The sequence below is a fragment of the Aspergillus vadensis genome (assembly GCF_003184925.1).
Source record: "Aspergillus vadensis CBS 113365 unplaced genomic scaffold BO88scaffold_11, whole genome shotgun sequence".
NCBI classification, from domain to species: Eukaryota; Fungi; Ascomycota; class Eurotiomycetes; order Eurotiales; family Aspergillaceae; genus Aspergillus; species Aspergillus vadensis.
The window spans coordinates 24641-45556 of NW_020292049.1; the positions used below are offsets into that span (position 1 = coordinate 24641).

Genomic DNA, 20916 nt, shown 5'->3' on the forward strand with positions numbered 1-20916 from the left:
GTACTAGTTACTCTGGGTGTCCTGTGTCCTGTGTCCTATGTAGTGTGTGTAGATTCATAATGGCTGGGAGTCACATGACGGGCGCGAAATGACGTCGGCCCGACTGTCCACCGCGTCTCGGCGCGTCTTCCTCTCTGGCAATATTACTCCATAATTAACCCCGAGTTCTTTGCATTGGCTTGGACAGCCACGCAGACGGGGGAACAATCCCATCCACGATGAACATTCATCATGATGATGATGACCGCCCGTTGAAGAAGAGGCGCTTTTTTGCGGATGATGAAGATCTCCTCACCCCCCAGCCATCCACTGATTCTGTCACAGCAAGTCTCCACACGTCCGCTTCCTCGTCCCTGACCGATCATGGGGCCCAGCTACAGCCTACACGATCTGAAAACGACCCGGAACTTATAGAGGTGCCCTTGCCGGATAGTTCCTCGCGGGTCGAGGGTCATACCGTGCCGCAGGTCGAGCAAGAGGCTGTGCAGGGGGAACACAATGCGATTCCGAGGAGGACAGAGGATGCCTTACTACGGGTGGACCATGATGGGTTCGACATTTCAACATTTACCAGTATTATAGGGGAATGTCTCTCGACGGATTCGATACAGAATATTCGAAATGCGGCTGGCGACGACCTTGAACGGGCGGTCAACATCTATTTCGATGGCTCTTGGAAGAAATCCCCAGCTCCTCGTGCTCAGAACCAAACCACTCTCACGGCTCGCCAACGCCCGCTTTCTGCACAGCCCCTTATGACCTCTACACCCCTATCGGCATCCTCTCACCCACGCACCCAGACTCCCACGCCTGACATGGCCACAACTCGCCCTGCGGCTCAGCCTCCATTAAGATACATAGGTGCATTTGGTGTTGGAGCCTGGGCTACAAGGAGTGGATCTGGATTTCTCAGACATGGGGATCTTGTAAATATTGAGCGCACACGGTCTCAGCCGCTCTCGAAGCGGAACCGCGCCGGGAAGCTCGTTTCAAACCAGAAAAGTGATTTTCTCACCCGTTTTACCACTAAATCGGGCCAGGAAATAGGAAGATTGCCCCGGGAAATAGCTGAATGGGTCTCGACCCTGCTGGACCAAAGGGTGTGTACTTTTGAAGGTGTATGCGTATACGTGCCGGACCGGGTCCGGGTGAATGACACCATCTATCTGCAGCTGCGATGCTACTTGCGCATCGAGGCCTTCCAGCCACGGATCTTCAGTCAATCGATGGACGACAATAGGTCCGTTGCATATTTCGAAGAGAAAGAAAGTGCGGATGAAAAGGCGCTGCGGCTCCGCCAGGTGGCCCTGGTGAAGCTATTTGATGAAATCCATCTCCAACCGACGTCCACCAATGATATGACGAGGAACCACAAGAAAGAGGGATTGCTTCGTGCGGCGGAGATGGCAGAACAACATGAGCGAGTAAAGAAAGAGAACCAAGCAAACGACGACTCCTCGGAGGAGGATAGCCCAGAGCTTGAAGAGGACCAGCTTGATACCCTGTATAAGAAAGCTCAGTCGTTCGATTTTAGCATGCCTGAAGCAGAGCCTGCCTCGTCATTTACCATGCATCTTCGAAAGTATCAGAGGCAGGCACTGTATTGGATGCTAGCAAAGGAAAAGGATAATAAGTCTGCAAGGGAGACGTCGCTCCATCCCTTATGGGAGGAGTACAGCTGGCCGTCCAGAGATGTCGACGACAAAGAACTCCCGGCTGTGGATGGCATTGATCACTTCTACGTCAACCCTTACTCTGGCGAGCTTAGCCTTGACTTTCCTGTTCAAGAACAGCATTGCCTCGGGGGTATCCTCGCAGACGAGATGGGTTTGGGTAAGACAATTGAGATGCTCAGTCTGGTCCACTCGCATCGCATTACGCCCCAGAAGCCCAGTAATCTTGTGAGGTTGCCCCAGTCGGCTTCCGGGGTCGTACCTGCACCATATACCACACTTGTGATTGCACCCACATCCCTCCTCTCGCAGTGGGAAAGTGAGGCGCTAAAGGCTTCGCAGCCGGGAACAATGAACGTCCTCATGTATTACGGGGCAGATACAAAAATAAACCTCAGGGATCTCTGCGCTTCTGGCAATGCCGCTGCCCCTACTTTGATTATAACTAGCTATGGCGTTGTTCTCTCGGAATATCGTCAGTACATGTCCGCGCTGCTCTCGTCTATGAGCTCTGGTGGCCTATTTTCCGTAGACTTCTTCCGAGTCATCGTCGATGAAGCTCACGTGATCAAGAATCGTCTGTCAAAGACAGCCAAAGCGTGTTATGAGCTCAAAGCAACCCATCGATGGGTACTCACAGGAACTCCTATTGTCAATCGACTGGAGGACTTGTTCAGCCTTGTGAGATTCCTCAAGGTTGAGCCATGGAACAACTTTTCGTTCTGGAAGACGTTCATAACAGTTCCTTTCGAATCCAAGGATTATGTTCGAGCTCTGAATGTCGTGCAAACCGTGCTAGAGCCTTTGGTTCTCCGACGTACCAAGACAATGAAAACACCTGAGGGTGAACCTTTAGTGCCTCTACCGCGTCGCACCATTACAATAGAAGAAGTCGAACTTCCAGACCAGGAACGGCAGATTTATGATCTTATCTATACCCGGGCAAAGCAGACGTTCAATCACAATGTCGAAGCTGGCACTTTGTTGAAGTCCTATTCAACGATCTTCGCACAGATTCTCCGTCTTCGCCAGACTTGCTGTCACCCTATCCTCACTCGTAACAAAGCGATAGTTGCAGACGAGGAAGATGCAGCAGCCGCTGCTGACGCAACCAACGACCTCAAGGACGACATGGATCTCCAAGAACTCATTGACCGCTTCAAGGCATCTACCGAAGCAGCTGAATCCAACGAGCCTCAGGATTCATCTGCCAAATTTACCACCCATGCATTGAAACAAATCCAAAACGATGCCAGCGGCGAATGTCCCATTTGCTCGGAGGAGCCCATGATTGACCCTGCAGTCACAGCCTGCTGGCACAGTGCATGTAAGAAATGTCTGGAGAACTACATCCGCCATCAAACCGACAAGGGCATGGACCCTCGGTGTTTTTCATGCCGAGCACCCACCACGTCGCGAGACATCTTCGAAGTGGTTCGTCATGAAACCCCGAACGCCACCCCGGAGGACGATATATATAGCAGTACTCCTATCCCCTCTCAAGCACCTCCCCGAATCACACTCCGCCGCATTCACCCGCTTTCGCCGTCTGCCCATACATCTGCCAAAGTGCATGCCCTTCTCGCTCACCTTACACGTGTCCCGGCCAATACCAAATCTGTCGTCTTTTCCCAATTCACCAGCTTCCTTGACCTCATTTCACCGCAACTCACGCGTGCGGGCATCCATCACGTCCGTCTGGACGGTACCATGCCACACAAAGCCCGCGCCGAAACCCTGGCCCAATTCAACCGAGCTGAAACCTTTGCCGACCAAACCGAAATTGACAACGATGTCGAAGCCAACGATTCAGCCCAGCTTCCTCTCTCCAAGGCAAAGCATAGACACGCGACCGCCCCAGCCCCTCCCACGGTTCTTCTTATCAGTCTCCGCGCTGGAGGTGTGGGCCTGAATCTCACGGCAGCTAGCAACGTCTTCATGATGGATCCTTGGTGGAGTTTTGCCATCGAGGCTCAGGCCATCGATCGGGTTCATCGCATGGGTCAGACACGGGATGTACAAGTGACCCGGTTCGTGGTGAAGGACTCTATCGAGGGACGGATGTTGAGGGTCCAGGAACGGAAGATGAACATTGCAGGATCGTTAGGACTGAGGGTTGGTGGGGACGGCTCTGAGGATGATAAGAAGAAGGAAAGAATTGAAGAATTGAGGTTGTTGTTCGAATAGTTTCCATTTTGAGAGATAGGGATGGGGCCATTTGGCGCACATGTTATGATACCAATTTAGAGATATATTTCGGATGATACGTATAGCTGACCAGGTTTATATCGCTGGCTCACATAATGGCCGAGATGACATTCACGTTGGGAATTATATGATATTATTGAAGTGTTGCCCTCCCGCTTTGGACTGAAGCTCTAGCAGTACTAAGTAGTATGCAGTATTGACTGCCGTTGCTGTCATAGCGATTCGTAGAAGAGATCACTGCTGGGCTGACAGGAATGAGTTGCTCCAAGTCAGGGGCAGCCATGCATGCGGTAATTACTTCCAGTGAAGGCTGACCATCCAGATATTACGAGCGGAAGCAAGGTTTAGAGGGCATTGAACAGATAAAATAATTGGTGTCGGTTCACCGCCTCTATCGTGTAGCGTGAACTGAATACTATAGCCCTATGGACGAGGATGGAAGCCTTCAACACTATAAGAGTCAATTCAATACATAGTTTACTGCGTATGCTGTATCTCACACGCTCCGCCGTAACATTGAATGTATTTGTTCTCCCATCTCTGCCAACCACTACATTGGGCCTGCATGATATCAGTCGTGGCCCCTTAACCGCTGAGTTGGCCCAAGGGATGTGCCTTGCTTACGGCACCGGCAGCACCCGAGTTAAGAACCCGGTGTCGGGCAGTCGAGCATTCTCCTTCTAATCCTTCTTGTAAGGTGCATGCCAGTTCCACAACATGGCCAATCTGCCCCAAGGAATCCTTCCGACCCTTCCATGTGCTCTACCAAAGGCCGACCTGACCAGTGATTTTGATGCTGTTGGTATCGCGAAGGGCCTTAGCATCCCGCTGAGTAGCTTGTCGCTCGAACAATTTACCCCAGATGCCTTGTGGAGAGATACCTTTGCCTTGACTGGGACATTGCGAACGCTCTATTCTGCTGTTACTGTTATCAAGGCATGGGATCAACGATGCCTTGCTCGCCAGGCAAAAGGTTTTCGGCTGAACCCTGATGCCGCACGGGCAGTATGCCCGGCACCAGGAATAGGCTGGATTGAGGTCCCATTCACCTTTGGGACTGCAGCTATACCGGCAACCACTTGCTCGGGCTTCGTCTCGCTGGTTCCGAATGAAAACGGTAGCTGGAAAATTTGGCTCCTGAGGACGATCCTGGACCAGTTCCAGAATCTGCCCAATGTGGATGAGTTGAAGCCTGGGCCCGCACCTACAAGACACCCTCTTCATGAGGGAGCAGCCTACGAATGTGTGGTTATTGGCTGTGGACAATCGGGGTTGAGTGTAGCTGGTCGACTGCAGGCACTGGGGGCGTCTTACCTGGTGGTGGACAAGGCACCTCGCGTGGGTGACTCCTGGCTTCAGCGATATGAATCAATGAAATGTACTCCCTTACGGAATAAATACTTCCTCAAACCGCTTTATTCTCTCTTATACTGACAGAAGCAGTACATTCCGTTCGAGATGCCGCCCAGCTCCCGTTTGACCGCACCTTCACCGAGGATTATCCCGAATTTATGAGCAGGGAGGATCTGGCCCGCGGATATCAAGCCTGGGCTGAGCGTTACTGCGTCGTATGCAGCCTCGTTCAACCACTCAATACGTCCGGCTAATAAGTCTAGAACATTTCATTCTCAACGGAGCTCACCTCAGGGGCCTGGGATGACAATCAACGTAAATGGACTCTCCATCTGCGCCTGAAACAAAACGAGCAAGTGACCACCAGAACCATTACCTGTTCTCATGTCGTAATGGCCATCGGCGCTGGAGGGCAGGAGCCCGTCCGACCCACTTATCCAGGGGAGGTAAGTTAACCCTCCATTGGGCATCGTCCAAGTTAACGAGAGTTCAGGACATATTCCAAGGGGAAATCATACACACCGCTCAATACAAAAGCCCTCGCCCATGGCAGGGTAAGCATGGAGTCATCATTGGGTCCGCTAACTCTGGTATGTCTGCGTACCACGTAGAATAAGTCCAATCTGACAAAACAGCACACGACACGGCAGCAGACATGGTTGGGACAGGAATGGCCTCGATAACTATGGTCCAGCGCAGTCGGACATGTAAGGAACCCGTCACTCACACCTCTAAAGTTTCATTGCTTGTCTCATCAGGTATTGCTTCAGGCATTATCCCAAAAGAGTTCATGCCGCAACGAGCCCAAGGTAAAAATAGCTGCCAACCACAGAATCAGACGCGTTTTTAACCCATATCCACAACGCAGGTACCCTCGCTGCGGACAAACAACAACTCTCCACTCCCCTAGCCGTAAGCCGTCTCATGAGCACCCTCACACTGCGATCAAAAATCGCTCAAAACCCAGAGCGATTCGACGCTCTCGAACGAGCGGGCTTCAAGGTCGATCGGGGCGCCGAAGTCGTTGCGCACGTTCATGAACGCTACGGAGGACATTACATGGACGTTGGGAATTGTGCTAATATTGCCAAGGGATTGGTTTGTCACATTACACCAAGTTACATTCTGCTGATAAAGTTTGGATTGCTGATAGGATTTCTTGGAATGTAGGTAAAAGTCAAATCTGATAGTCCTCTCGTCAGATTCACTTCCACGGGACTTCTTTTCGAAGATAATACCCATATCCCTGCCGACGTGGTAGTGTTTGCGACAGGGTATAAGTGGAATGCGAGAGATACGGTCGGGGAGCTTTTCGGAAAGGAGGTGCATGATCGAGTTGAGGATTACTGGGGACTTGATAAGGAGGGTGAGGTTAGAGGGGCATTCAAGCCTAGTCCACGTATGTGGTGCCTCCCCTTTTCTTTGTTTTTCATTCACTCATTCTTTCTTTCTTTCTTCCCCCTTCCCTTCCCTCCCCTCCCCCACCTTTTTTTGTCTTTTTCTTCCCTTTCATTCGCTTCGTTTCTGTTGGGTTTATCAAGTTAACGAGGTGACGATGCAGATGGCCATATCTGGTTCATTTCCGGGACTACGACGCATTCGCGGTACTTTTCCCGGTTCATTGCGCTGCTGATTAAGGCAGATATCATGGGAGTACCCATCGAGGTGTATCGGGGCATACCTGATGCAGATGAGTAGAAGTCAGACGTGGGAAGTAACGGTGTTGCACAATACATCTAGGCAGGTTTGAGGATCAAATAGATCGTTGACTTCAACAATAGTAGTACCTCTACTCTGAAAAACCTAGGTATTTCCGCCCTCTCCCAACAACACTACCTAGTAAGGTTTAAATCTCCCCTTCTCCCTGTTCTTCTTCTCCTTGCGAGAACCCTTTGCAGCCTCTTCTGCCTGGGCAGCCCCCTCTCCTTCAGGCTTCCACGCACGAACGAACCCATCCTCACCGCAAGTGAACACAGAGTGCGACTGTAGTCGTTATTCGTCAGCCCATCCACCCAATCCCATACACCTAGAATCCGAAAGAAGATACATACCTTCTCATCAACAAAAACAGACCGCACAACCTCCTCCCCATGCGCCCCGGGCAACCTCCACACCCCCTCCTGATCGAATCTCCAAGACGGCTCCGAAATGAGGGGAACAAGGTCGAGACGGTTTTCCCTGTAAGATAACTTAATACATCTTTCCAAGCAGGTAAGGGAAACGCAAATTGTCTGTGAAGGGGGAGAAACATACTCCTTATTTCCCGCAGCCATATACGCCCCTTGACCGCCCACACACAGCTGCGCAATATACTCACACCCTAACGGCTGCCGCAGATCGCCGAATTGAATAGGGCTCGGCTCCTGGGTAGGATCGTCGGGATCAGTCGCTGGGTGCACGGAGAATACCTCGTCGTGGCTGAGTGCGTAGATGGTGTTGTTGCTGAGGAAGCCGGCGTGGTGCACGGAACCGTGGTTAATTACTTGTACCAGAGCCTCGTCCTCGTCGGTGATGGTCGTGTTGTAGATGTTGACGAGACCATCGGTGCTTCCAGAGAGGAAGAGGGTGGGGCGTGTGGGGTGGTATTGGAGCTGGGTTGGGTTGTCAGATATTTGAGTGAAACGATGGGATAAGATGGGGTGGGATGGGATGGGGTGCTTGATGAGAAGGTGGGAGGGGTATGAATACCTCTGTTACGTCGTCATTGTGGCTCTCGACGTATTGGAGACTTGTTTGGCCAGGGGATCTTGTGTCCCTGGCGCGTCAGTTAGCAGCTCGTGAATTTTAAGTTGTGGGTGGCTGTGCCCTTGTTGGTGAACAGCCTTAAGGGCCTATGCAGTGAAAGGTCGGTGATTGACTCACCAGAAAGCGACTATGGCTTGGGATGAAACCAGCTCGGTTCCAGCTGCGACTCCATTGACTTCGGGGCAGCAGGCGACGGATAGTATGGGTGCTTGTTTGGCTGTTAGGGAAGATTAGCTGCGGTTCACATAAAAGATGGATGTAGTGAATAGCTGATTGAAGATTACGGGGTGGGGGACAACTTACATGTCTCCATCTCTACAACAGCAGCCTTCTTGCCGCTGCGCAGATCCCACAGCTTTACTTTGCTGTCTCTTCCAGCCGTCGCCAGCACCTGCTGGTTAGCATCATATGTCTTCAGAGATGTGACGCCCTCATGAGCGCTCGCCGCGATGACAGATGCATGGTCGAGCCTGTTAGCGTCGAATACACGAAGCGAATCATCCGATGAGATCACTGCGAATGATTCCGGCGAAGCAGGCGTGATCGCATAGATGTAATGGCCCTCCGCCAGGGAGAGGGAGGAAGATGCAGTGGCTTTGAGCGTATGCATAGTTATGAAGACAAAGACTTCTTGATAGAGGATACTGTCTCAATGGCGCTTCCTGGGGGGTAATTTAGCCTCTAGTATATCATCGATAGACCTGTCTCAAAAGGGGTTCTACTGACAACAGGATATCTATATTGGCCTTTACTAAGAATGAAAACTTTTATTGGCAGAGTGAATCCAATGATCAGAGTACGTGGATGACCCAACCTTGGATATTGCCGTGTCCCCGGTGGCTGAATCTGATGGACTTGTCGCTGCCAAGCCAAGAAGGGATTCCCGCCGAAATTTTTGCGCAAAAGCGATTAATGCCTTACCTAGCGGGCATCAACTCCCTTACCGCACGGAGTGGAACCCAAAAATTTCCCAATACTCACTTTTGATTGGTCTAATGGAGAACATTCATTTCAGGCTTTCTATTGGCTGTCCATACTTTACTTCCCGTTTCTGCAATGCGGGGTGTCGTGGCAGGGTATGAATTAGGATGTGCTCTCATGGCTGGCAATGGACTATAGCTAGAGATCCGGATCTCATGCCCCGAATATTTATCTTTGCTATAAGGATAGTAATAACTATGCATTCAGACACACATTCTGTTCTCATGGTTGTACAATATAGCATTCAGTTTGCATTCGGTAACCTTGGATATATTTTTAGATCATTTCTTTATGATTTCATTACCACTTCATGTTTCACCTCAAAACGGAATCAAATCATTCGCTAAGGACATCGTTTCGAAGACAATATGTAGAGTACTACTCTAAGTACCCAATCCAGCAGTAAACCCCTATATGAAATCGTTTTTGGCCCTTTGCGAGGCACAGCGTGGCACAAACTAACATTGATGGACTATAGCACCTTCGCAATATGTGTACGGTTCAGTGACACTTTTACCACACATCGAGATTTTCGGACAGAAATAGAATACAAAGTAAAAGACACGTCCACAACACCATGATCGGACCTTCCGCTTTGATCACCCCGCACCCTCAGTCATGCAACAACAGCCCTGCTGCATCTGCCGACCCCGATTCCGGAGAAGTATCCGAGATAGCGATAAGGAAGCGGAGATAAGATTGGCAAATGGAGATGCGAGAGATATCCTCGGCGCCAGAAGTAGACCCGATGATAAATAGTGAGAAGGTCCCCTGCCCTTCTCCAGTTAAACCACACTCCAACATGCCAGGTGCACGCTCTATTGTTCTGGCCTTACTGCCAGTTCTTCTCCTGCTTTTTGCCCAGCAACTCGCCTCCCACCCAACCGAGCAGATTCAAGCTATCCTCGCTCCGTTGGTCCCAACAGCACTACAAGATGTCGTGCTCTTCAGTCGACCTCGCGTCATCATTGCACAGGGCACTGTGGTCGGTACCACCTTGACAGACACGCTTAGAACCCCGGTGGACGCTTTTCGGGGAATTCCGTATGCATTGCCTCCAATTGGGGATAGACGGTTCCGCCGCGCGGTGGCTGTCAATGCGTCGGACGACATCATCAATGCTACTGATTTCGGCCCGAGGTAGGCTTCCCCTTTGTATACTATACCAACATCCTGTTTAATCGCTTCTAGGTGCCCCGGGAAGCAACTCTTGAATCCGAAAGACATAGGTGGCGATGAGGACTGTCTCACAGTCAACGTGTTCCGGCCTCATGGTGCCCAGGGAAAGCTCCCAGTTGCTGTATACGTGCACGGAGGCGCCTACAACCGCGGTACTGGTAAGTGCAAATTCCTTCAAAAACCTCCTTAATGCATCGCTAAATACCCAGCCTCCGGACACAACACGGCCTCGATGGTCGGCTGGTCTGACGAGCCCTTTATTGCAGTCAGCTTCAACTACCGGTACGTATATAAACCGTTCCCCAATCCAAACCGACCACAACTAACAAACTATCAGCATCGGCGCCCTCGGCTTTCTTCCCTCGACCCTAACCGCCAAAGAAGGCATCCTCAACCTAGGCCTGCACGACCAGATCCTTCTACTCCAATGGGTCCAAGACAACATCGCGCATTTCAACGGCGACCCAACCCAAGTCACTCTAATTGGCCTCTCCGCCGGCGCCCACTCCGTAAAACACCCATCCCCCCTTCCATCAGCCCTCCACAACCTCTCCCTAACTAATACCTTACCTCCCAGATTGCCCACCACATCATGAACCACACCCCCAACCAAAATACCACCCCTCTCTTCCACCGCGCCATCATTGAATCTGGCGCTGCCACCTCCCGCGCCGTGCACCCGTACAATGCCTCCCTCCACGAAATCCAATTCGCCGACTTCCTCACCTCAACCGGCTGCACCAACCTCCCCAACGACACAGAAATCCTTCCCTGTCTCCGCGCCCTTCCATCCAAAACCATAACATCCGCCTCCATCGCTGTCTTCGACAAATACAACCCGTCTATCCGGTGGGCCTTCCAGCCCGTCATCGACCACGAGATCATCCACCGCCGGCCCATCGACGCATGGCGCTCAGGCCAGTGGAACAGAATGCCGATCCTGACAGGATTCAACACAAACGAAGGAACCTACTACGTCCCTCGTAATCTATCCCTCTCGGAGGACTTCACCTCATTCTTCCGAACCCTTCTCCCCGCATACCCCGAGAGTGACATACAACTCATCGATGAGATATACCCCGATCCAAATATCTACGCCTCGGCATCGCCATATCTAGAGACGAGACCGATCGCGGAGCTAGGAAGGCAATACAAGCGCCTCGAAGCGGCGTATGGACATTACGCGTACGCGTGTCCTGTCCGGCAGACGGCGGGGTTCGCTTCTGCTGATACTACTGCTAATCAGCCGGTGTTTTTGTATCGCTGGGCATTGAATAAAACCGTCATTGGGGGCGCGAACCACGGGGATCAGATGGAGTATGAAACGTTTAATCCGGGGGTGCGGGGAATATCGGAGGCTCAGAGGGAGGTGGCGGGTTTGTTCCACGCATATTTGACTTCATTTGTGGTGTACGGGGATCCGAACGTTCTGGGGGGCAGGTATGAGGGGAGGGAGGTGTGGGAGAGGTATAGTGCGGATTCCGGGGAGGGCCTAGGGGTTGGGAAGGTGATGGTATTTGGGGAAGGGAATGATGAGCGGGCTGGCGGGGATGGGGTTGGGGTTGCGGCGGGGCTGAGGAGGGATGAGTGGGGAGTGAGGGAGTGTGCGTTTTGGGCCGCGAGGAGTGGGATTTCGGAGTGAGGGCTTATTTAATTATAGCCACGACGTGATGTAGATGAGAATGTAGGAGTAATTTGAAATAGAGGATCGGTGTACTCGTATATGTACACTGAACCCTCTGAAGATACCACTGAAAGCATACATATTATTCAATTCGTCGAGATCGTTACTCGTATCTGCTATATCACAATCGCTGTTGTAGCGCATGCTGAATTCAAACGCATTCAACGATATTATGAAGCCATACTCAAAAAAGCCAGCCGGAGCGTACGGTCATTCAGCTCGAATGACAGGCACAATCCCGCTTGCCCCAGCTGGCGGCAAAGAAACAGAAAATTACCATAGTACAATCCGTCGTAACTCATCAAACATCCGAAATATACATTGAATATAATCAACCACGATGGTTAATGCCCCCCATACATGTCTTGATAGGTGGAATACCCTCCCGGCCCCGGAGCCTGGCCCCAGCCCGACATCTGCATGCGCAGTCGGCGATCTATATCAAGCTGTTAGTTCTGGTCATCATGCACATTGGAGTTGACTCACCCTTTTCAAAGTCTCGCCACCGCTTCATTGTAATCTTGCTGCTGTCAAACTCTCCCTCCCCTGCTTCGTGCCCCTTGTCCTTCCCTTCGGACGTCTGCCGCGTGTCGCCCCAGCTGAAGTCGTCGAACTTCCAGTACGAGTACGTCGGTAGTACAAAGTTCCATACTGGCAAGGATAGCAAATATATAAGCATCCACAGCACATACACAAACTTGTGCGCCGTCACAACAATCAACACTCCTGGCAATCCCAGGATCAGAGCAAGCAGTACCAGTGGAATCACTTGTACTGGCTTGTGCACGATCGAGTTTATGACCACGTAAAAGGTAAATGCAATGGCTGCCGGAAGCACGAGCGTGCCAATCAACTCAATGAAGATGCAGAACTGCATACTGAAGCAAAACGTCCCGCACAAGTCTCGTACTAGGACCAGCTCCATCAAGTTGTGCACGGTACTGTTGATCCAGCGTCGTCGTTGTGAAAGTAGAACCATGAATTTGTCCGGCACCTGCGTCTTGCAGACAGCCTGAGGCACAAAAATCTGCTTCCGCTTAGGAAAGGTACGTAGCATCAGTGTCGATAAATACCGATCTTCACCCAGCAGAAGCAGATTCTTCTTGTGCAGCGTATCGACAACATTTTCCGAGTAATGCTCCACCACATCAGGACTCGCCAGAATCGGAACCCAATAGTTCTGACCACCCTTTGGTGCTTTGATCCGATACATTGAGAAGCACCCGGGAAGACAGGTAACACCACCAAACACCGATTCAAACGCCTTGGCTTGGTGATGCGAGATGAAATACCTGCATGCATTAGTACTGCCGCAAGACAAAGATGGAGGATACATACTCAAATACTTGGATCATCGTCACCCAGCTGTCTGTCTTATTGGCAATCTTCGTTTCACCACATAGTCCCATTACCTCCGGATCCTTGACCATCGCGGCAATCATATGGGTCAAACTGTCGGGGAACACCTTGGTGTCGGCATCGACCATGAGAATAACTTCATAGAAATCAGGAGAGATGCCGGTAACCTGCCATAAGCCGTTGAACATTTCGTATTCAAGTTCTGTCATCCGTTCGTCGAACATGACCTTTTGGAGGAAGGACATCAGAATGATCTGACTGTCTCGCTTGCCCCGATTTCCCGGCTTCGACTTGTTCGCTTCAGATGGAGTGCCGCTTTTTACAATTACCATCATCGGGACGCGCTGCTGTTTTTCCTCTGGGATAACAGAGTCCACGCCGTAATCATAAAATCCGGCATACACCTTTGCCATGTTGTGACGCTTCGATCCGGTGGCAACGGCAACATAAGAGAATGATTTCACTTCGTCCTTGGGGATAATGGGATCTTTCATCATTCCTAGGACAATCTCTGGGGTGGAAAACTCCTCGCCCTTTCCTTTGATCATTCCATCGCAGATCACGAGGATAGTCTTATGGCTGTTCGGATAATCGGTCATGGCGATAGAGTCCAATGTAGTGCGAATGCCCTCTTCACCTTCCGAGTAACAGGTAACCAGGCAGAGTGAGTGGGCGAGAGGAAACCCGTAGGGTTGCCATTCCGGCGGTGGCTGCGGGATCACACCCTCGTGGACGTACCCGCCCATCCCTGGAGCTTCTGATTCGAGCATGGCAGTTGAGTAACGTGAGTCCTGTCCGGGAAGGGCCAGACTTGATCGACTGGCTGATCCATTGTGGCGTGAGCCATCGGGACCGATACTCCCCCCGCTGCTGTTGTGGCTTTGCTTGTACATCGAATTGGTGGCACCTGGCACTAGACGTGTCGTTGAATTTTGGCTCGCCATCGTGACGTACTGGTATTTCTGCTTGCCTCCGTTGCTCACGGTGTACGGACTGGAGAAGCGAGAGGTAGTCGGCAGGAAGCTTGCCCGTTTGGTGCCTCTTTCCACCATACTGTGATCCGTCATGCGCGGACCAGGCCGATAAATATCGTTGGCCCAGTCCTCGATTTGCTGGTTCCGTGTCTTGGAGTCGGAGCCCATACTCGTCCTGGGAGCAGCGTAGCGAGCGGAGATAAACCACTGGAAGAGCAGAGCGAAAATGAACTTTACCACAACAATGGACAATATGAAAATCAACGAGACGTATAGGACAACCTTCGAGGCGATACATCCAACCGTATCAGTGTCGATACTGCCGACCTTAATGATCTGCGACAGACACTGGCCGATCCTCTTTTCCTGGCCCGTTTGCAGATAGTACGTGAGGTCGACCCCACGAACCTTGGAATTCTCGCGGAGCTCGTCGAATTTCGACGGCCAGTTCACCTGAGATGCGTTAAACCATTCTAAAAGATCCAGATCGAGCACGTCGCCATCGTAAACGGCAAGGTTTCGGCTCGTATTTTTGGTGTCATCCCACGTGAAGTACACGTCTCCGGCGCTCTTCAAGTTATAAAAGGCTTTTCGAGCCGTCCCTGAAGTATGACAGGCCCAGCCAAGGTAGTAATCCACCGTCTTGTTCGGTTTGGACGACCCATCTTGATTGAAAGCGTGACAGGGAAAGTACCAGGCGAGGTCGCCGGCTGAATTGGTAGGCACATCCGATCCATCGGCAAGGGTGATTAGATTCTTGCACGCCCCATTGACTTCTTGAAAGAAGAAACTTCCGTCCTGTCCTCCGTACTTGTGGGGCAGGTCCCAGAGGACATTGGAACCGGCAGGGATGCCAGCGGCGGCCAGGTGGGTGGAGTGGGATAGATCGTATGCCTTGCCGTGGAAGATCATGTAGTTGCTACTGACTTCATTAATCCTCAGGCGTGTGGGAGGGGTTCCGCACACGGTCGCTGTGAATCCGAACGTCAGAAAACCGACGAATGCTCCGACGAGTAGGATGAGGCTGATGAGGCCAATCTTCTCGCGCCAGGCACTCCGCTGAGCTTTTTTAGGCATTCCAAAGCACTTCAAGATGAAGTCGGGAGCCCAAAAGGTAATAATCGCGCAGTATGTTGTCCACGGGCTGGGTGGCCGCACTTGCTCCAAGGCCTCCTGGCGCTTCCTCTCCGCTGCCGCTGCTCTCCGGGTAATCTTGCGTGATGATCGCCGTTTCTTTATGCGACGTCGTTTTGGAAGTCGTTCTAGAGGCTGGTTGATATTCCCCTCCGTCACATACACCCTATCCTTTCCTTTGTAGTCCATGCTCTGCGAGCTGTTTGTTTCCGCCTCCCCGTCTGCTCCCATTAGGGGCTCATCTCCGGTCGTCGATGGCTGCGTGGGCATATTCTGAGATTTCTGGCGATAATGATAGTGCGGATGGTTTTGGTCGACCCGACTGCGTTCCGGCTTCGATAGAGTCTTCTTGTGCCTGGATTCCGCACCTACTTCTCCTCTCTCTTCGTCCACGTCGTCGCGTCTTCGGGAGCTGCGTGAGCGGTGATGGCGATGGTGTCGGTGCCCTGCTGGGGATTCGGCTGATGAATCATGGTAGCGGCCGCTCTCGTGAGTGCGATGCCGTCGGCGGGAGGACTCCCGAAAAGAGGAGTAGGTATCTTCTCGTCGCGGGGAGGCTTTCCCCGGACGCTGAGGTAGAGACATAGCCTGCAGGACGGGGTTGTCTCAAGTTAGCAATGGTGTCTTTGCGCAGGCAATAGTTGTATTTTCTAGACTCGGTAATCCATCTCATGAAATGCTCGATGCAACCGATGTATAGACGATCGCACTAAGGTGAGGCGACTCACCTTTTTCTATCGCATAGGCAAGTAGGGGGTGGGCGGAATGATCGGGCAGTGAGTGGACTAGAACGCTGTGATTCAAGCGACTGAACGATTGACGGTGGTAGAGTGAAGGGTGAGAATAACGGTTGAACAGCCTCGTATAATTGCGCGCAGCTGAGTGGCCGGTTCCTGAAAACGCTCCCACAACCGCAGAGAAGAAGCGAATGCGAACAGGGAGATCCCAGTGCGGTAGATGAGCAAGATGCGAAGAAGCGCTAGCTACCAACCCCCCTGCCAAGGCGTGATGTGGATGGTTTTAGTAGCGCACAAAGGATAAATGAGGGTGCGATGGATGAGATAGGAAAGGAAGGGGAAATAGTGCGGGCGCGAGTGGTCAAAGAGAGGATACTAATACTAGTCGAGCGGCGGAGATGGACCCGGACCCGGCCTGGGATGGTTCGAAGGTGCACTAAGCGTCTCTAACACCCAATAGTAATGCCACCTTAACTTGATTAGTCGGAGCCGGGGAAGTTCTTTCGATGACTAGATAGGAATAGGCGTGGATGCGACGATGGCTGATCAACGGGGGCTCTCCAGTTCGAGGATCTGCACCGGAACTAGAGGGTCAAGGGGGGGGGAGGGGGAGGAAGTCGTGGTGCTAGGCCGGGCAATGGGTTGGAAAGCGGACTGGAAAGAGACAGAAGAGAAAAAGAAGAAAGAGTCAATGCTGGACAGATGATGAGGGGGGAACCGATGCTGAAACTGGGACTATCACGGGGTGTGGCTGCTTATCGTCGCCAAGACCCCAGCAAGTGTTAGTCTATGTCCGGGGGAGGCAGGAATGCAGAGTCCGATCGGTATGTGAAACTGAATCGTGCTGTCAGTGAGTGCATGAAGTGATCTAGATGATGGCAATCTAGTACATAGTGTGACCAAGAATGTATTCCGTACCCTTCACTGCTTGGAAGCAATCACGCAGAAGAAAGCCTGGGGTAAATGACGAGGGGGCTCGGGCGTGTACACAAATAATTGCCCGCCCACGGGACAGCGTCGCTAGGGGCAATCAGCTTGTTAGTCAACTCACTAGACTACTAGTCAGAGTGCAGACTGGTCTGGCCCGGACCCTGACTAGCTGCTTTGGGGTTAGTGCCAGTCCGGACTCCGAGACATGCCTATTTGCCTATTGCCTACGTAGGAAAATTCCCCTAATTCTCCTCTCCACATGATGCAATCATTTCACTTTCTTTCTTTCTTTCTTACTCCGATCAAATAGCTCTCACTACTCCGGGGTTATCTTGCAGTTCATATAAATAAAAGCTCGAGGGTTACAGATATAGGTTGCATATATATCCCTCTACTAAAAAGCAATTAGCAGAATATGGGAATAGTGTTTATGTCTTCAAAAATCAGATATCTATTAATAGCAGTATGTGATGTTGTTGTAACTTTTGCACTTGCAGCCCAATGTGACCTGAAAATAACTCAAAATGTTCCAAGGTGTGCTGTAAGCCTCGGTTCCTGACTTGCTAGGTTCTAAATGGCTGACCCTCCAGCTCGGTGAATCATTTTTGCGCCCCGCGATTGTCGGTGGACCGTTGTTATCGGCATCGTGCAGGTAACCGCCGTGAAGTATTAACATAATAAACCTATACTTTATCATGAACCATACGTAGTAAGCCACAAAAGCCCATAACGGTAATACGCTGCAACTATCCAGAGTACCTGTATAGGTACAAGTGATAATTTACAAAAGCGGTTTAGATAATTTCAAACAGGATATATCACAGTCTAAACGACAGGCATTACGAACTTTATCTAATGATTCCACTATGAATACGTCACGGACACAGGCTTAATTAGTATAGCTTAATGCTGATGGTGAGTAAGTGCAATGTTCTACAAATGAAAGCTCTGCCTGTCAGTCTCCAGCAATTATGAGGCTTTGGACGTAGGAGGGATGACCCATATGGTGGTTGTTATTTCTTTTGTTTTCTATTTAGGTACCTACGATGAGGCTCAAGCGGTGTTAATGTTATTTACTATGCATCTTTAACGTTGGGACACATATCTTTCCGTCGCCTGGCTAACTACTAGACGTGATATACTGATTTTGGTCGAGTGGTTAGTGCGTCGACAGACCTTCATGATGAATACTATGCCTTCATGAATATAGCTCACAAAAAATCTATGTTCCACGCCTGAAGACTCAAATATATGTAATGGGCGTAAAAGTTTAGCCCCATAACTGGTCAACAACGCAAGGCATGCCGGTGAATATGGTATAAGTCCAGCCCTGTGACGGCAACCCAACCATTCGCACCTTCCTACCTAGTATGGTTGAACCATCATGCAGCTAGCGTATATACCCCTCCTCCTCCTCCTCCTCCTCCTCCTTCATCCTCCTCTCATTCTCTACCATCATAGTCATCATCATCGCCATATTAGCCTCTCCGTGTGATTATTCCCACAATACATGACTTCTAACCCTCTGTGTAGTTCAATAGAGGACACAAGAAGCAGGATAACATCATCCAATGCTGACACAATCTGGATAGTAACTCCATAACATTTTCTGGCTCAGCCCTCAATCTATGCGCAACTAAGCTACTGACCTCATATTGCAACAACAGCGCAGTTATATCATATCATTATACAGTCTAAACCTCCCTCTCCCAACACCCGCCTCCACACCAACTGCAACCCATTAACATACCTTGCCCCCAGAATCGTCGCATGCTTCCCCTCGCACTGATGTACCATCATATCTTTCCTCGGTAATAATTTCCACTGTTAATACCTCTTCACCTACAGCATTCGATCATTCGTAACCGTCAGCAACGGTCCACCACAAATACATCCACGGAAAGATTCAGTTTCATACGGACTGCGAATCTGAGACTTCAATTACAGTTTCTACAGAAATGGTTCATGGAAAATACCATATTGATTGACCAATAGGATATACAATTATACACACTGTAACACGGCCTGCTACTACGGGTGTTACTTTGAAGTACTATAGTTTGGCCCCCACTAACAGGCTTGATCAGTGTCTGTAGCTTACACACTAACCACTTAACTGATGACTGCTACTCGAAATATTCAGGGTACATGGTAACTACATTCAAAAAGATATGAGAAGGTGGGGGTCTGGAGTTGTCCCACTGAAGGCTTACTGCTGTAGATTTCGTGCAAGAATATGCTTTGATTGCTTTTTCCTTCTTTGTCCATTTTCTGCTTCCTTCCCGTTATGGTTCAACGAGCAAAAACAGACCAAACGTTATCGATCTACCCTACAACGAACCTCAGTTTTCCTGCGCCAGCAATTCACAAAACGCATAAAACGCCTCTTCGAACTCGTTACTTTCTGACACCCTCTCCACCTCGCGTTCGTACTCGAATGGCTCCAGCGCCTGACCGTTCACGATGGGAAACAGGCGCATGTCCAGTCCTCGAAACACGACCACGCCCCCCAAGCGGTCCGCGGGCAGGTCAGGGTTGGCCTCGAGCTCCACCCGCCATTGGGCCTCAGCACAAGCAGGAGCTAAGTCCCAGTCGCCGTTCCAATCGGGTGCGTTGAGGTCGGCGTAGGACATGGGGACGCCGCGGTTGTCGTTGTCGCCGTGGCCGTTGACGAGGCCGTTGAGGTAGGGAATGGACATGGTGCTGATTGTTTCTGGGGGTGGTAAATAGTGGGCTGAGGGTTTAGCTGTAAATGAAACAGTAACAGTGAGGATTGAAGTGACGGTGGAGCAATCTTTGGAAGGAGTGCAATAGTGGTATATATAAAGAATCCTGTCGAGGTGGAATGCTTTTGTGGATTGGGCTTTGAGGATGGATCCGGCTTTCTGATGGTGCTCAAAATAGGATTGACAGTTGGGTCTTTTGAAAAAATAATCAAATACAGGAGATGGCCCCAAACATAGTGTGATTCTCGGAGACGTTGATACAGATACTTCAATCTACTGGAGAACTTCGAACAGGAATCAAGGATATTATCATGCAGAGGTTACTGGTACTGCAGGAATAATCCACTGGCTAGCAATCTCGACAAACTGTATATGCACCATGCAGCACCTAAGAATTGTTTGTCATGTCTGGTATTTTGAATAGAATAATAGTTTTGAGTGCATCATTTTACTTATTCGGCTGCTTCCACATATATGAGGTTTTCTAATCGTCATCTTATCTGCTTCTGGCCAGGGAAGTTCCTCGTCTTTGGAGCTATGGGTTATTTATTTTGGCTACTGGACTTGGTATACTAGTACCCTTTCCTGCAACTCGTGTCAGTAACCTGAATTATAATTTCTAAAGCTTATAGATAGGCCCGTTCGTGTAGGATGGAGTATCGTTCTGCCTTACTCTGTCCATAGATCTGTTATTCCCTAAGGTATGAGATAAGGGATCTCCTAGCATGATCATATTTTCATCATGCAAGTCTGATCAACTATCTGATTTACGAAGCATGGTGTATGTCAAATGTTTTAACTCTGGAATCGTTCGGGGGTCTCAGAGGTTTTACTCATAGTCCAGAATTTTATCCTGCTCCTTGAAGTTGCTGTTTTCACTGAAGTAGTGCAATACTCTACTGGTCTCAGGGCTATATTGCGCAAAACCCGCTTCGATATCGAGCTATGCTCGTCCAGATTGTGCCATACCGCTGCAGGCATTGGATGGGCGATGTCATGAACGCGTTGCAATACTCCTGGCCATTGTATGATACTTGATCCTGGTCTGACTGCTGCCATATGTCAGTATCAAGAGCTATAAATACTTTTTTCTTTTCATTACTTTGGAGCCCATACTCATCTCTGCCATCCCCATCCACATACTGAATATCATATATGGATCTCACCACCAACCAAATAATTAAGTTGAGTACCGGTAGCCAGTTATGCCAGTGAGCGGTTGTGCGCGGCAGA

General features: G+C 50.4%; 6 protein-coding genes across 6 annotated transcripts; 3 read left to right on the top strand and 3 right to left on the bottom strand.

Moving 5' to 3' along the window:
• Positions 1 to 67: 67 nt before the first annotated feature.
• BO88DRAFT_365245 (DEAD/DEAH box helicase) lies at positions 68 to 4229 on the top strand. The gene has a single exon (XM_025704005.1). The coding sequence runs from the start codon at positions 219 to 221 to the stop codon at positions 3858 to 3860; it is 3642 nt and encodes a 1213-aa protein (XP_025562821.1). The 5' UTR covers positions 68 to 218; the 3' UTR covers positions 3861 to 4229.
• A 190-nt stretch (positions 4230 to 4419) lies between these two features.
• Positions 4420 to 6932, top strand: BO88DRAFT_388151 (flavin-containing monooxygenase; the record flags this gene model as incomplete). The annotated part of the gene is made up of 9 exons (XM_025704842.1): positions 4420 to 5259; positions 5325 to 5449; positions 5498 to 5680; positions 5728 to 5824; positions 5870 to 5941; positions 5993 to 6043; positions 6103 to 6332; positions 6405 to 6633; positions 6796 to 6932. Exons 1-9 carry the CDS (start codon positions 4599 to 4601, stop codon positions 6930 to 6932), a joined length of 1785 nt encoding a protein of 594 aa, XP_025562822.1. The 5' UTR covers positions 4420 to 4598.
• Positions 6933 to 6955: 23 nt separating this feature from the next.
• BO88DRAFT_404756 (WD repeat protein) lies at positions 6956 to 8834 on the bottom strand. Its single transcript, XM_025706704.1, has 7 exons — positions 8706 to 8834; positions 8283 to 8641; positions 8097 to 8196; positions 7923 to 7989; positions 7488 to 7825; positions 7286 to 7412; positions 6956 to 7217 (listed from the first exon to the last, which is right to left on the bottom strand). Exons 2-7 carry the CDS (start codon positions 8587 to 8589, stop codon positions 7071 to 7073), a joined length of 1086 nt encoding a protein of 361 aa, XP_025562823.1. The 5' UTR covers positions 8590 to 8641; positions 8706 to 8834; the 3' UTR covers positions 6956 to 7070.
• A 928-nt stretch (positions 8835 to 9762) lies between these two features.
• On the top strand, positions 9763 to 11781 carry BO88DRAFT_388158 (putative extracellular lipase; the record flags this gene model as incomplete). Its single annotated transcript, XM_025704843.1, has 5 exons — positions 9763 to 10100; positions 10152 to 10297; positions 10349 to 10421; positions 10477 to 10648; positions 10717 to 11781. The coding sequence occupies 5 exons, from the start codon at positions 9763 to 9765 to the stop codon at positions 11779 to 11781; spliced, it is 1794 nt and encodes a 597-aa protein (XP_025562824.1).
• A 287-nt stretch (positions 11782 to 12068) lies between these two features.
• On the bottom strand, positions 12069 to 15875 carry chsF (chitin synthase CHS3; the record flags this gene model as incomplete). Its single annotated transcript, XM_025711208.1, has 2 exons — positions 12069 to 13115; positions 13162 to 15875. The coding sequence occupies 2 exons, from the start codon at positions 15873 to 15875 to the stop codon at positions 12260 to 12262; spliced, it is 3570 nt and encodes a 1189-aa protein (XP_025562825.1). The 3' UTR covers positions 12069 to 12259.
• A 3424-nt stretch (positions 15876 to 19299) lies between these two features.
• Positions 19300 to 19656, bottom strand: BO88DRAFT_453485 (uncharacterized protein; the record flags this gene model as incomplete). The annotated part of the gene is made up of 1 exon (XM_025710747.1): positions 19300 to 19656. The coding sequence occupies one exon, from the start codon at positions 19654 to 19656 to the stop codon at positions 19300 to 19302; it is 357 nt and encodes a 118-aa protein (XP_025562826.1).
• Positions 19657 to 20916: the final 1260 nt, after the last annotated feature.